The 14,258-nt window shown below is 43.0% G+C and overlaps 1 protein-coding gene across 2 annotated transcripts; it reads right to left on the bottom strand.

Moving 5' to 3' along the window:
* Nucleotides 1–632: 632 nt before the first annotated feature.
* LOC133916464 (protein RADIALIS-like 3) lies at nt 633–10,400 on the bottom strand. 2 transcript variants are annotated; one of them, XM_062360151.1, is made up of 6 exons: nt 10,089–10,400; nt 1,625–9,230; nt 1,250–1,550; nt 1,089–1,170; nt 910–1,005; nt 633–818 (listed from the first exon to the last, which is right to left on the bottom strand). In XM_062360151.1, the coding sequence occupies exons 1-2, from the start codon at nt 10,288–10,290 to the stop codon at nt 9,226–9,228; spliced, it is 207 nt and encodes a 68-aa protein (XP_062216135.1). In that variant the 5' UTR covers nt 10,291–10,400; the 3' UTR covers nt 633–818; nt 910–1,005; nt 1,089–1,170; nt 1,250–1,550; nt 1,625–9,225. The 2 variants fall into 2 exon arrangements, with proteins under 2 accessions (XP_062216135.1, XP_062216127.1); XM_062360143.1 differs by having other exon boundaries at nt 640–818; nt 10,010–10,400.
* Nucleotides 10,401–14,258: the final 3,858 nt, after the last annotated feature.

Genomic DNA, 14,258 nt, shown 5'->3' with positions numbered 1-14,258 from the left:
CACCAATATTTATAGTAGTATTAACAAGATAACTAACCATATTTAAGTACATTTAATCTTTATTTGTATTGAAATTATAATTTTTATGTAGATACTTAGTACTTTAATTTTCCCTTACACTACTTGAAAAGTAGCCATGGGTGACGGGTCATACCCGTCATGGGTGACGAGTCTTGTACCTGTCACCCCGAACACATCATTGATGACTAGTCATTGGTGACGGGTAAGAACCCGTCACCAATGATATCATCGGTGACGGGTCATAACCTCGACCCGACACCATTAGCGTCTCCTATGTGCTTTGATGGCAGACATAACTGACGAGTAACATCTTCACTCGTCACTTATGTCCTAATATAAGTGACGGGTAACCTAGTTACCCGTCATTTATGTCTGTCACCCATGTGCTGGGAGGAATGCATAAGTGACGGGTATCCTAGGTTACTCGTCACTAATGTGTATATTGCTAGTTAGGAATGTACTACTTCCAGGCTACATCCTGGAGTGTAGCTAGGATTTGGCAGCCGTCTTCTCCCTGCAAACAACAACAACATATCCAAATCCATATCGACAAACACAATTATATAAGAACTCGTTTCATCACATAATCGCAAATATTACAAAGTTCCAATCAATTCATTACAAAATAACAAATGTTACAGAGTTCCAATCAACTCATATTACAAAAGACCTAACAACCTAGGGGTTCTATAGTGAAACTCGCCGTGTAGGTTGATGACTTCAGACACCAAGAACTCGGCGATCTGTCGTCGAATCTCCGTGAGTGCACCATCATTGAAAAAAAGAGCGTTAAATTCCTGCATAATTTGACGTGTAAGCAATGTCATGTTATCATGGAATTAAACTAATTATTGAAATTAGTTACGAATAATCTTGTATTGAACTTACATGGGGGGATTTGATATCCTTTGCTCGGATCGTGAGGATCATGTTCCACACAACATAGAATCCACATTGGTTGCCCGGTGGTTATTGGTGGCACTACTGGAAAGAAAATTTAATGCTAGATCAAAAGGAAAAAAAAATAACAACATAGAGTATTTAGTAATCTGTTTGGTGGCACTTACCACGAAGCCGGTCTTGTGTGTCAGTTTGCGGCTGTCTTTCTTGTTGTAGTCAGGTTGAGCTCGAATGTACTTGTCAAAAACCCTACATAAAGATGGATCGATTAGGGAGAATTTGAAGGTTAGAAAAGTTAAATATGTAAACTAAGTTAGGCAAAACTTACATATCGAGGAGTCCTTTTACAGGGTTGTAATCATGCTCTCTAGGTTTGCCTTTTCGTCCTACTGGTCTTGAGAGTCGAGGTACCACACCAAGTTCCACTTGAGGCAAATGACCAGTAAGATCCAATGGCCACCAGTGTTGTGGGCGCCCATCAGGTACTGCATTTTGGAATGTTGTTGCATTGCCTGATCACATGGTCTATAGCGTAGTCGGGGTGAATTTGGATTACTGATATTGAAATGGCCTCAGGGTAAAGAAATGCGATGGGCTCCTTGTTCTTCTTTGTTTCTTTCATCATATGTCTGCAGATAAGAACATAGTTAGATTCAAGACTTAGTAGTATTAATTAATGAATATTCAGTTTCAAGGGACTTACAATGTGAGGATTCATAATAACGAAACGTCCAGGGCTTCAAGGTTGAAAAGGTCGTATAAGTCATTGAAACCCACAATGAAGTAGTTGTCTCCATTACTTAAGAGGTGTCGTCGTTTGTACTGTATGACTATGGATGTGGCATTGCTGTCTCTAGAAACCTGTGTGTAGTAATTATGTAGGTCGACACATACTTTTCCCGCCCTTGTTAGGCCATCTACCGTCATCATGGGCATCCCATATTTGAATTTCGTGTTGGCACTAGTCCATGCTGCTCCAATGTTTGTGGTATTCTTTACTAGTACGATGGCCATCGACTTCTTCGGGAGGTGCTTCTTAAAGACTTTCTTCTTGGCCTCCTTTTTTTTTCTTCTTTGTACTCTCTAGGGGAGGCGAAATTGGATCTGGAAGCGAGGTTGCCGGATGCGGAGGAGAAGGCAGTGGAGCCAGCTTCTCTAGAGGAGGAAAAGGTAGTGAAGCTGCCTTCTCTGGAAGTTGGGGGTGCGGCGACGATGCACTTGGAGATCGTCCAAACTGGGATACGCTGGAGACCACGATGTCGCCCCTCATCCACTGGATCCTTTGACGAAGCGCTTCAACTAGAGTTGTGACTTCATCATTAGGTGGGAGCTCCAACACATGATCGGTGGTATTGTAATGTACCATGTCCGTCGTAAACACAACATAGCCTGCACGTATCAAGACTGTATGTAAGATGGAGACTCCTGGAAGCACTTGGCCCCTTGCAACCTCAATGTGATACCCGCGAGGCCTGATTAAAGGATGCAGGGCATGAGCCCTTCTAGCATGTCAATCGTATTCGACTCAGTCATGGCAGCAGCTACTTGTTGCTCGACCATCTTGGAGGCGCATCTACTCTTCCCTGCAGCTCCGAGGCTAGCTTCCACTGGCATGGAAATTTGTATTGCCTGTGATGCAAGCTGCTCCATGATGTTTGGGTAAACTTTTCGAGTGATGTCCTTTGTCAATGCATCCACGTCCATTGCAGACCTCTTCCTCTTCTTGTACATCCCGAGGTCTTCGGGAAAGCCGTATTTCCAGTCCTGGGAACTTGATACACCCTGCACTCGACATGGGTGCTCTGGGTTTCCCAGCACCACTAAGAGAACATCATGTTCCCTGACCCTGGTGAAAAAACCTTGGCTGGTTTTGGCTGCCTTTTCTTTAACTTTTTCTGCGACTACCTGTGTTTCACTTTTTCTAAATGTGATTTCCCTGCTTTCGGATAGCTCACCCCTTGCACGCAAATATGATCGTGATCTTCCCGGGAATTGCAACCAATGATTCTCGCGACCTTCTTTGGCTAACTTTTCGTCCTCTTCCTGCCATTTTGGCCTTTTCCCAGAGTACCCGGTTGCGCCGGTCCTATGATTGTGCTTGTTCCTAGTCCGATGCTGCTTCTTCTCCTCACTCTCCTTTTTGAACTGCTCTGGTTTCTTCATCTGCACAAAGCATCCCAATCTTCCTCTTTCAAGTGCTTGTAGCTCTCGAAGGGCACCACCCCTTTAGCCAAGTACCGATTCACAAGCTTGCTCTTAAAGATTTGGTGAAGTTTTGCGATCGCTTTCATTGCTGCATTGACCACGATGATTGTTTGACGCTCGCTCATGTTGCCAGGGTACTCCAGATACTCCTTGATGATATTATCGAACAACTCCCTCTTTGCTTCATCACTCAGGTCATCGAACTTAGTCGTTATTGGCACCCTTTCTCGATCAATGAGCCATGCGACCCTGCAGAATCTATTCAGGGCCTTTTCATCCGTAGGCAACCCGTCAGTGTCGATTCCTGTGGCGGTAACCTTGTTCGTCCACCACTGTGTTTGTGATCTTGCCTTTCAGGCTTGTGTACCACTACCAATTGTCTGGCTTGGAGACTGCGCTTTCACCATCTAGAGAGAAAACAAGGGGAGTTGACATAAACAAAAAATATTCCTCCATTCAACAAGTATAAAATGCGTTGACTCATATCAATACCTCTTCGACGAGATTGTACTCTTCATCACTTGCCCAACGTCGGCTTTCCCGCATCGTTGATAGGTCAGGGCTAGGGCTACAATACTAGCTTCCGCTGCTGCCGGAGGAGGACGACGCGTGAGGGCTTAGGCTCCTATCCGCCCCTTCTTGTGGCAGTGCGGCCTCTAGTGCTAGCATCCTTTGTGCTTTTGGTTTCTCAGAAGTGGCAATCCTCTTCTTCCCCATGGAAATCAAGTGTAGTATATTTTGTTCTCAATAGAGGAAAGAAAGGAATCAAGATTAAGAAATCTATGTTGAAATGCGTGTTCTCTAGATAATGGTAGATGTGATAACTACTAAAATAAACAGACCAATCTGCTTATATTACTACAAACTCTCCGAACAACCCACCTTCCGGTTTCACATACTAAAGGTGGCAATGAGTCCAAGTATGACAAAGAAAAGTGTTCTCAAACTCTGCATCTCATTCAAGATAAGAAAAGTGTGTATATTCAAGTGCTTTAGGATTTATGCAATTCCTGTTGAAGTCATAGAGACACTAATTCCTTTTATATATGCTTTGCGGTCAATAGTTTTGTTCATTATCTTTGGTTAGTTCAAGAACAAGTGTATGAACAAGCATGCACACACCTCACAGGTTAGTTCAAGAACAAGTGTATGAACAAGCATTTCCTGAGTAATGATACATGCTTCAACTATAGTCCATTCAACACAGACAAATCTAATTTGAGACATATCATAGATAGCTTTTGACCAAAAGTTTATGACTGACCTCGTGAGGAAGGGAACAAGGACAGGAGGAGCTGGCGGCGGCGTTGCCTTGCCTTGTGCTCGGACTTGGGCTTTGGGAGGAGCTGCGTGTTGACGGTGGCCGAGTGCTTGGAGAGGGCTCGTGGCGATGGTGACCGAGTGCTCGATGAAGGCTCGTAGGCGGCGGCGGCAGGCTCGGGGGCGACGGCGGTGCTTCGAGTGCGGTGGGGCTCCGACAGGGGCGGAGAGGCCATCGTTGGTGGGGGCAACGACGGGCTCAGGGGCGACAGTGGCAACAGCAACGGGCGACGGTAGCATACAGAGATGGGTCAGGGGGCGACAACTCGTGGCAACGGCGACGGGTGGAGGACGACGGGGCAACGGGGCGACTGTGGCGACAGTGGCGGGTCGGGGGGCGACGGCTCGTGGGGCGGGTGGAGGGCAACGACGACGGAGAACCCTAGCGCGTGCATGCAAAAAGACTTAGGCAAAACGAGAGTGTGCACGCGGAGACTAGCTAGGGTTATATACAAACAAGTCATATAGGTGACGGGTTATAAATGTCACACATCACTTATTGTAAGTAATAGGTGACGGGTTAAGAATATCACCCATCATCTTTTACTTCGACTCGGCCCTTACGTATAAGTCATAGGTGACGGGTTAAGAATATCACATGTCACCTTTTACTTCAACTCGACCCTTACATATAAGTCATATGTGACAAGTTATGTTATTTACCCGTCACCTGTTAGTTATAAAAGTGACGGGTTAATAATATCACCCGTCACAATTTATAACTTCAAATAACTTGAAACCTAAAATTCAAATTTTAAATTAATATTATAAATTCAAATAACTTGAAACCTAAAATTCAAATTTTAAATTAATATTACAAATTCAAATAACTTGAAACCTAAAATTCAAATTTGACATTAATATTACAAATTCAAATAACTTGAAACCTAAAATTCAAATTTGGCATTAATATTACAAATTCAATTTACTTGAAACCAAACATTCAAATTTGACATTAATATTTCACACTCAAATTCGGCGTTTTCATGCTTTCTTGACATGGATCCCTTCATTATGGTCGGAGCATAAATATGGAGTTTTCAATGTCATCGAAAGGCGTGGCACGATTGCAGTATTGATTTCTTGTTCCACATTCCTAAGTGTTCATCATCATTAGAGGATTGTTTTCGCTTGCCAATGACAACATTGATATTCTTAACCTGATTGTGGACATCTTTCCCGCTGAAATACCTCGGAGGTAACGCTTTCTCCCTTGTTCCATCGAACTGTTTGTCCATGTTTTGGTACGGGTGCTTCCTGGAAAGAAACCTTGATGCCGCATGTACACTATTTTCTTTGAGTTGTTCAACCTCAAACTATATGTGTCATCTAAGCAAGGTGGGCAAGCTTCACCTTTTCTTTTGCTCTGACCTGAAAAGTTACGAAGTGCTGGCAGATCATTGATGGTGACGAACAACATGGAGTGCAAGGTAAAGTACTCTTGCTTGTACTGATCCCAAACCTTGATGACTTCTGACTAGAGTTTCTTAAGATCATCGACTAAAAGCCTGAGGTACACATTGATATCGTTGCCAGGCTGTTTTGGTCCTGATATCAAGATCGACAACATAATGTATGTTCGCTTGTTACAAAGCCAGGGCAGAAGGGTGTAGATCGACAATACAACAGGCCAGGTGCTATGTGAGGTACTAATGTTACCGAATGGATTCATACCATCTATGCTCATAGAAAACCTAATATTTCTCAATTCTTCAGCGAACAAACCAAATGTGGAATCAACGATTTGCCATTGAGCGGAATCCGCCATGTGTCATATCATCGTGTCGTTCTTACAACACTCCTTATGCCAACACACCTATTGTGCCTCATTTATGTTGGCAAACAGACGCTTCAGACGGGGAATTACAGGAAAATACCACACCACCTTCCTAGGACCACCTTTACTTTTCTTGCCTCCATCCCCGTCACCACCGTCATTTCTACGCTTATATCGATGGGTTCCACAAATGGAGCATTGATCCAGCTCTGCATACTATCCACGAAACAAGATACAATCTTGCTTACATGCATGTATTTTTTCTATTTCTAGTCCTAAATGACAAATTATCTTCTTTGCATCATAGACACCCTCGGGCACCAAGTTCCCCTCCGGTAGCATGTCACTTAGCAGATCCAGCAATGCTTCGAAACTCTTGTCAGTCCAACCATGTGTTGCTTTCAGCTGTAGAAGCTTTAGGTTCCCAAATATCCGCGTGTACTTCTCCTTACAGTTGGGATAAAGGGGCATTTTGGAATCCCGCACAAAGTCCTGAAATTTAGCAAACTCATCATTGTTATACTCGTCGTGTCGCTCAACATCCCACACCATCTGGTCCACATTCTCTACAAAATCCTCGAGATCATTATCATTGAAACCTAATATGTCCTCATTCCTGAGATCATGATCCATTTCACCAGGTGTAAGTCCTTCATCCACACTGTCGGCATGGAGGGTCCAATCCAACTCTTCCTCGTTAAGGCCTTCCTCACTATGATTGTTCTAAATGTATAATTCTCTTTAAATCCACACATGACCAAGTGTGCATGGATATTGTCTGGTTTCAGAAACTTCTTATCATTCTTGCAGTCGTGACATGGACAATACATTGCCGTTTTACCACGATATTTCATATCCGCCAAGGCAGCACTCATGAAATGCTTCACCCCGCTCAGATACTCCAAACAAGTTCGGGTCTTAAGGTATATCCAACTTTTGTCCGTTATCTACAATTAATATGAAAACATTCATTCTTCTTTAACAATTACCTTAATTTTATAGTTAAGCATGCGATTAAAAATTCCATACAAATACACTAGATCTGTAGCATCTCGTGGTAGATCAGGCAAAACTAATATCAAATCTAACATAAATACAACTCACTTGTACTAAGATTTTGGATAAAGATGCAAAATAGTTGATTGCAACTTAAAGCACAACAAATCTACTAAATAGGGATTAGAGGAGAAGGAAATGAGGAGAAAATGGGAGATGCAAACCTTGAAAGACCTAGCACCAATTCAAAGTTCAAATCAACAAGATATTATAAAATCTCTACCAGAGCCGATGAAAATCGCCAACACTGTTCAGGCGGAACTGTTGAGTAACTGTTTACCCGCATAGTGGCTGACCAACTCTTTAAACAGAGCTAAGTAATAGGTGACGAGTGATAATATTACCCGTCACTTATTATTTGTTATAAGTGACGGATCATGTTACGACAAATAATAAGTGACGGGTCATATTATGACATGTCTCTTATAACTGGCCCAGGAAAACCTGTCACCTTTGCGAAGTCATAAGTGACCTCTCGCAACATGACCTGTCACTTATGATTGGTGCAGGAAGACCTGTCACATATGACCAAGTCATAAGTGATGGGTTTAGTTATTACCTGTCACTCATGTTATAGGTGATAGGTAGTATTACGACCCATCACTTCTTATTTGTTATTTGTGATGGGTAAATACCTGATCCTGACCTGATGCGACATAAGTGACGGATCATTACACAACTTGTCACTTATATGTGTCTTCTTTGTCCGTTTCACGTAGTGCTAAACACCTAGGTATAAACATCTAATCCTAGATTGTTCATGCCCTTAAAATCTAAATGATTTGGTCGCGCTGACAGTTGCGTGCCGAACTAATATGCCATTGGCAGTTTGCATGTCAAATTAATGTGCACGATTTTGGTTAAGGCTCCATATAATAGGGTTTCTTTGGAATACTGGAAAAACTAACTAGCAAAAGAAAAAGGCAGATGGAATGGCGCAATATAGGAGTATCTTACTCTACATCATATAAATAGTTCGTGGCAAAATCTCTACAAATTGGAACTAGGCCAAAAGGGGGGAAAAAGATGGATGATTGTTGATGAAAGAAAATATATCTTCCACAAATAAAATAAGGTGAGAGCCAACCCACATGAATGATTCAATCTTAGAGGAGAAGTGGAGAGAAATGGAACATCACAAATGATTTTCTGAGCCAAGGTTCCCCTTCAATGTGTTCCTAAGATCTGTATTTATAATGTCTTACAGAGGGCACCCCTATGAAAGAGACTGAGATACAAGCTGTTGCTATACAACCGGGGTTTAGAGCCGGCCTGGTAAAATATTGTTAAAGCCCAAGTAATTATGTACTTAATCTGATGACATCATCTAATCGTGATACTATAGTGTTGTTAAGTGGCTGCCGTGCGCGGCCGGTCGCCAATTGCGACACCCGCCCTGCACAGGGTGTCAGACTCACCATCGATTAGATCAGCATTAAACACCGATCACTTTATGGCAGGCAGATGATGCTTGATGGACCCCTTCCTATTGAAATTTCTAGGGGCTTAACTGTCTTACCAATGCCTCCGAAAGTTAGTGCCCTCCAAGGGTTCCAACCCTCCAAAGGCTTGAGGCTCCATAGAGAGTCGAGAGCCTGTAGGCTCTAGAAGGGTTTTGAAGCCAGGCGACCTTTGGATCTAGGCAGGCGGAGCCTAAGCGTGTCAGGAGTTCCTGATGGCGACCTCAACAATGATCTAATTGGATGCACAATGAAAAACTATTTATTTCTCACTTTTCTCGAATGCATATAACATACATACATACATACATACATACATACAGAGATTAGACATGAGATGAACACGGTACATACATGGGAGATCGATTTATCTACAACGGATGCTCTGGCCACTTGCTTGAGTTGCTTCTTTGTAGCCACACGTGCCACATGGCACACGCGCTGTGCGTACATGCATCCTGAATGCCACCTAGATTTTCAGGTGCTTCAGCCTGCAGATAGTAGACTCGCAGATCAGCCGCATGCAATTTTACGACCTTACGCAGGAGATTCTGGTCACAAGTTGATGAAGCAGACATATATATGCCCCAAATACACCGATATCTTATGCAAGAGCTAACTGGCAAACTGACAGACGGGTATTTGTCCAGCAAATTCTCAGTGCATCTACATTTTTATGTTGCAGGATTTATGCATCTCACGATGCAGGGCCAGAATGTTATTCCATTATTATGAATAAACTATGTTGCGCCGGTCCAGCATATGTACCATGTACTGGTACCAAATGCCAACATGATAAATTAGCTGTCGTGGCTTTCGATTTGCCAAACAGACCAACAGAGGTCATGGAGTCCCACATAGTAACCGTTAAGGGGCCTACTAATTTGGGGATTCTATTCGAGTCTTCAAGCCTAAATTTCAAATTTAAAGGTCCCAGAAACTCCTCTCCACTAGCTAGTTGCAGCATGGTACGTCGAAGAATCTAGGACAAAACCAGCTTAGAATTCAGCTAGTACTCTCTGTCTGTTTCAGGATACCTCAAAGTTAATAATATAGTGTGAGCCAGCCGGAACTACTCTCTGTTTAGTTATTCCATTTTCATCTCGGTTGACTCATATGTAAAGTGTCAGAATCGCAGTGGCCAAATTAAGCAACATGAGGTGTGTCAGTGTGGTTTGTGTGCGTGATATCGGAAAAAAAATCAAATTACGTGCGCGCGCTTGAGTTCATCTCGACTTATGTATGTGCTGGTCAATAGCTAGCTCGGTACCTGTCGGCCTCGTAGCCGCCGACGGTCATGGAGCCGGGTGCGCCGCCGGGGAACCTGTATGCGGGGAAGGGCACCTTGCCTGCCTCGATGTGCTTGACGTCCTGGACGAGCAGCTCGTAGTAGCGCCTGACCTCGTCCGCCGACTTTCCCCCCACGGCGCGAGCGATGTTGTGCCACCGGTCCGGCGTGTCCTTGTCGTACACCGCCAGCGCCTGCTCGAACAGCTTGTTTTGCTTCGCCGTCCACTGCGCCCTCGACGAGCTCATCGACATCGATGCCATGAGATCCACCGAGAGGCTAGTGAACTAACCGAGCGAGGTCGACAAGAAGCTAAGGGATCGCCCTTGAGCTATAGCAAGGTGTGAGTTGTGACTTGTGATAAGAGTAGCGAGAGAAGCAGCGGTACTTATAGGGGGCCTGCCGGTGAAGGATGGCGCCTGTGCAGGTTCTCTGGTGGGGTCAAGGGAAAGCAGGGAGAACAAGCAAGGCATCGCCGAGCCGGAGCATGGAGAGCCAGAACTAGTGTTGCAAGGAACAAACATTTGTGTCCCAGGGAAGTGGGGATCTCACCTTGCCTTTAATCTCTTCGTCTCTTTGTGAAAAATCAGATCACAATGATTTGATGAAATCACAACGCAATCATCTCAACACGCAGGATATCATATCTATAGCATGTGGAGGGCGCTGTTACTTGTCCTTCAAGGTAGGAAACAAGAAACAGAAAATCATAAAGATTACAAACAGATTTGTTACAGCTAGAGATATACCTATATATATATATATATATCGTTAACCATAATCAGGTTGTTTGACAGCCCCCCCCCCCCCCCCTCAATCTCAACGGGTTGGCAACCAGATTGAGATCGAATATTAAATCTCTGATGCGTCGGCTGATAAAGGTTTTGTCAGACCGTTTGCTACTTGATCCTTTGATGATACAAATCGAATCTCAAGTGTCTTTTTAGCCACTCTCTCGAACAAAATGAAAATCGACTTCAATATATTTGGTTCTTGCATGGACTGGATTTGTTGAAAGATATGTCGCACCCAGATTATCACACCAGAGAACTAGAGCATGAGCCTGATGGATACCCAATTCTTTGAGTAACGACTATATCCATATTAGTTCGGCAGTAGCATTTGCTAGAGCCTTGTACTCAGATTCAGTACTCGACCTTGGGACTGTTGTTGTTTCCTGGAGCTCCAAGATACCAAATTTGATCCAAGAAAGACAGTAAAACCTCTAGTGGATCAACGATCATCGGAGCACCCAGCCCAATCTACGTCCGAGAAGGCACTGACAAGAGTGGACCTTGAGCGGCCCATTTTCAAGCCATCAGTAGAAATGAACTTTAGATACCTCAATATCCTTTTCACAGCAATCCAATGATCTTCAGTAGGATTTTGCATGAACTGACAGACTCTATTGACAGCAAAAGATATATCAGGTCGTGTCATGGTTACATATTGAAGTGCCCTGACAACACTGCGATATCGTGTAGCTTCCTGAGTAGAGAGTGCAGTTCCACATGTCTTAGCTTCTCTGAGCTAGACATAGGAGTGGTAATAGGCCTACATTGCATCTTGTTGGTCTTCTGAAGCAGATCAGCAATATATTTTTGCTATGACAAGATCAGCCCCCCTAGACTTGGGTGAACTTCAATTCCAAGGAAAAAAATGTAAATCACCTAAGTCCTTGATGGAAAATTCAATGTTTAGTTTTTAAAGAAGCCAAACTATACCTGCTGGTGAAGAGCTGACAATGATGAGATCATCAACATACGCTAGAACATACATGATCAGATTTGCACTCTTGTAAATAAAAAGGAAGGCATCTGCCTTGGAAGGTATAAAATGCAGAGCACAAAAAGTGGAGCTGAGTTTATAATACTATGCCCGTGGTGCTTGTTTGAGACCATATATGGCTTTGTCCAATCTGCATACATAGCTCGGCCTAGCTTCATCTTCATAGCCAGGAGGTTGTTGCATATAAACCTTTGCTTGAAGATCTCCATTGAGAAAGGCATTTTTAACATCTGCTTGCCGAATGCGCCATCCTTTTGATATTGCCAATGAAAGAATAAGCCGAATGGTTGTTGGTTTGATTACTGGGCTGAAGGTGTCCTCGTAATCAATATCGTACCTCTGCCGGAAACCCTTGGCTACTAGCCGTGCTTTGTGACACTCAACAGTCCCATTAGCTCTACGCTTTACTTTGAATACCCATTTGCAGTCCACAATGTTCATCCCCTTCTTTGCTGAAACTAGATGACATCTATTGTTGTGCATCAGTGCATTGAACTCATCTTGCATAGCTTGCTTCCAGTGAGGTTGACTCAAGGCATCAATATGCGAGGTTAGTTCTATGTCTGAATTAGATTGTTGTTGAGTAAGAGCAGCGAACCTGTGCTTCTGTGGGTCATAATGCACTGTGCCATCAGTAAGTATTTTAGGCTTCACAATTTTATTTTGCAACCGTGTGCGAGGCCGTCCAATTTCTACATATTGCTGAACCTGAACTGAATCAGAGTGCTGCTGAATGGGGTCTGGTAGCAGCTCTGGATGTTCTTCATGGACCTGACCAGAATTCAACAATAGCTCCGGCTGCTGCTGAATATGTTCTAATGGCAAATTATCTGGTGCCTGCACATCTTCAGATACAAGGTGAGATTCATTTTGCATAGTAGGATTGGTAGCCCTATCTCTTAGTTGGTCACAAATAGTGGGTTCAGCGTTGGAAGAAGGTAGAGGAAAAGATATCAAGGCCGGCTGTAGAAGAACACTCTCAGAGATAGTTTGGGGAGAAGAGTTTTTGTTGGCATAGGGAAAAACTTGCTCATCAAAGACCACATCTCTGGAGAGGTACACACGGTCAGTAGGAATGTGTAGACACTTGTACCCCTTACACATTGTACTATAACCAATAAAAATACACTGCAGAGACCGAAAGGAAAGTTTGCGGTTTCTTATGTGAACTGCCTGTGGAAATGGAGCTATTTACACAGGCGGTTCACATAAGGAACCGCCTGTGGAAATAGCTACATAAATAGTGCATCCAATCGGGTTGCTCCATTCAGACAAAGAGCTCTACTGTTCGAACAGTAGAGCTCAAGGTGGCAGCGGATTTGGAAAGTAAGCGGGGAAGGTTTTGTTTTTGAATTCTTTGGAGGAGCCATCTAAGGTAAGGGTATCTCATCCCTAGCTAGTACTTTTTTGAAGTTTAGATTTAGATTTAAGGCTTAATTAGGGTTTAGATGTGATCTAGAGATGCTCATGGTTCTTGCCATTTAGATAATCAAATTAGCTAAAATTTATTGCCAATATTGATTCAATTGTATAGATTCACATGATTCAAGCATTATATTTCAAAAGTGTAGCTAGAATTTGAAGTTTTTTAGCCTTAGGAGGTTTCATCATGAATGGGGATTTTTTCTTTCTAGATCTAGATCTCTAGGGAGAGTGAGAGAGAGAGGGGGAGAGCGAATAATAAATTCACATTATTTTGAGCCATAAATTTGCGCCAATGTAGGTTCAATTGCCTAGACATATTAAAATCATAACATGCCCATTTTTTCTTTTTTTTAAAAAAAAATCTTTTTTATTCTGATTTTCAAATTAATTAATTAGTGTGGTTGAAGTTAAAGATGGATAGAGCATGGATGTACGATACGCCAAGACATGAAGAATATACATCAAAGGACTCTCTGCTTTTATTGAAGCCGCCGAGAAGGACGTTTTGACTAAGAAGACAAAGGAAATATACTGTCCATGTTCTAACTGCAAGAACTAGAAATTGTGGGACAAATCAAACATAATCAAATCACACTTGATCTTAAGAGGTTTTGTTAAGGATTACACATGTTGGTCCAATCACGGCGAACAACATACAAGCGAACCAAATGAGGACATTGCTGCTGATCAAGTGGATGGTGATGATGAGGGACTTGTCGAAGGCGACACTGATGTTATGATGGATGATGATACTAATTTTGATCTGGAGGAAATATTGTGCCACACAGAACCGCATTTTTTTAAGGGCAACGCGAGATTTAGATAATTTCGAGGCGTTACAGAAGGCATCAAAGGAACTTTTGTATGAGGAATCGAAGGGTTGTGATAAGGCGTTTACGGTGTTGCATTCGGTGCTTGAACTTCTAAGGTTGAAAGCCAGCAATGGATGGTACAACAAGAGTTTCTCGAATCTATTGAGTCTCTTGGTAAACATGCTTTCGAAGCCTAACTCCTTGCC

This window comes from Phragmites australis, chromosome 1 (genome assembly GCF_958298935.1).
Source record: "Phragmites australis chromosome 1, lpPhrAust1.1, whole genome shotgun sequence".
NCBI lineage: Eukaryota > Viridiplantae > Streptophyta > Magnoliopsida > Poales > Poaceae > Phragmites > Phragmites australis.
This window is presented reverse-complemented; position numbering and strand designations above follow the sequence as displayed.

Excerpts from the sequence above, each read along its gene's own strand:
- LOC133916464 (XM_062360143.1), bottom strand. The coding sequence starts at position 10,290 with ATGGCATCGATGTCGATGAGCTCGTCGAGGGCGCAGTGGACGGCGAAG. Across the intron at positions 9,231-10,009 it reads GGCGGCTACGAGGCCGACAG|GCTGAAGCACCTGAAAATCT; the intron begins GTACCGAGCTAG and ends TACTATCTGCAG.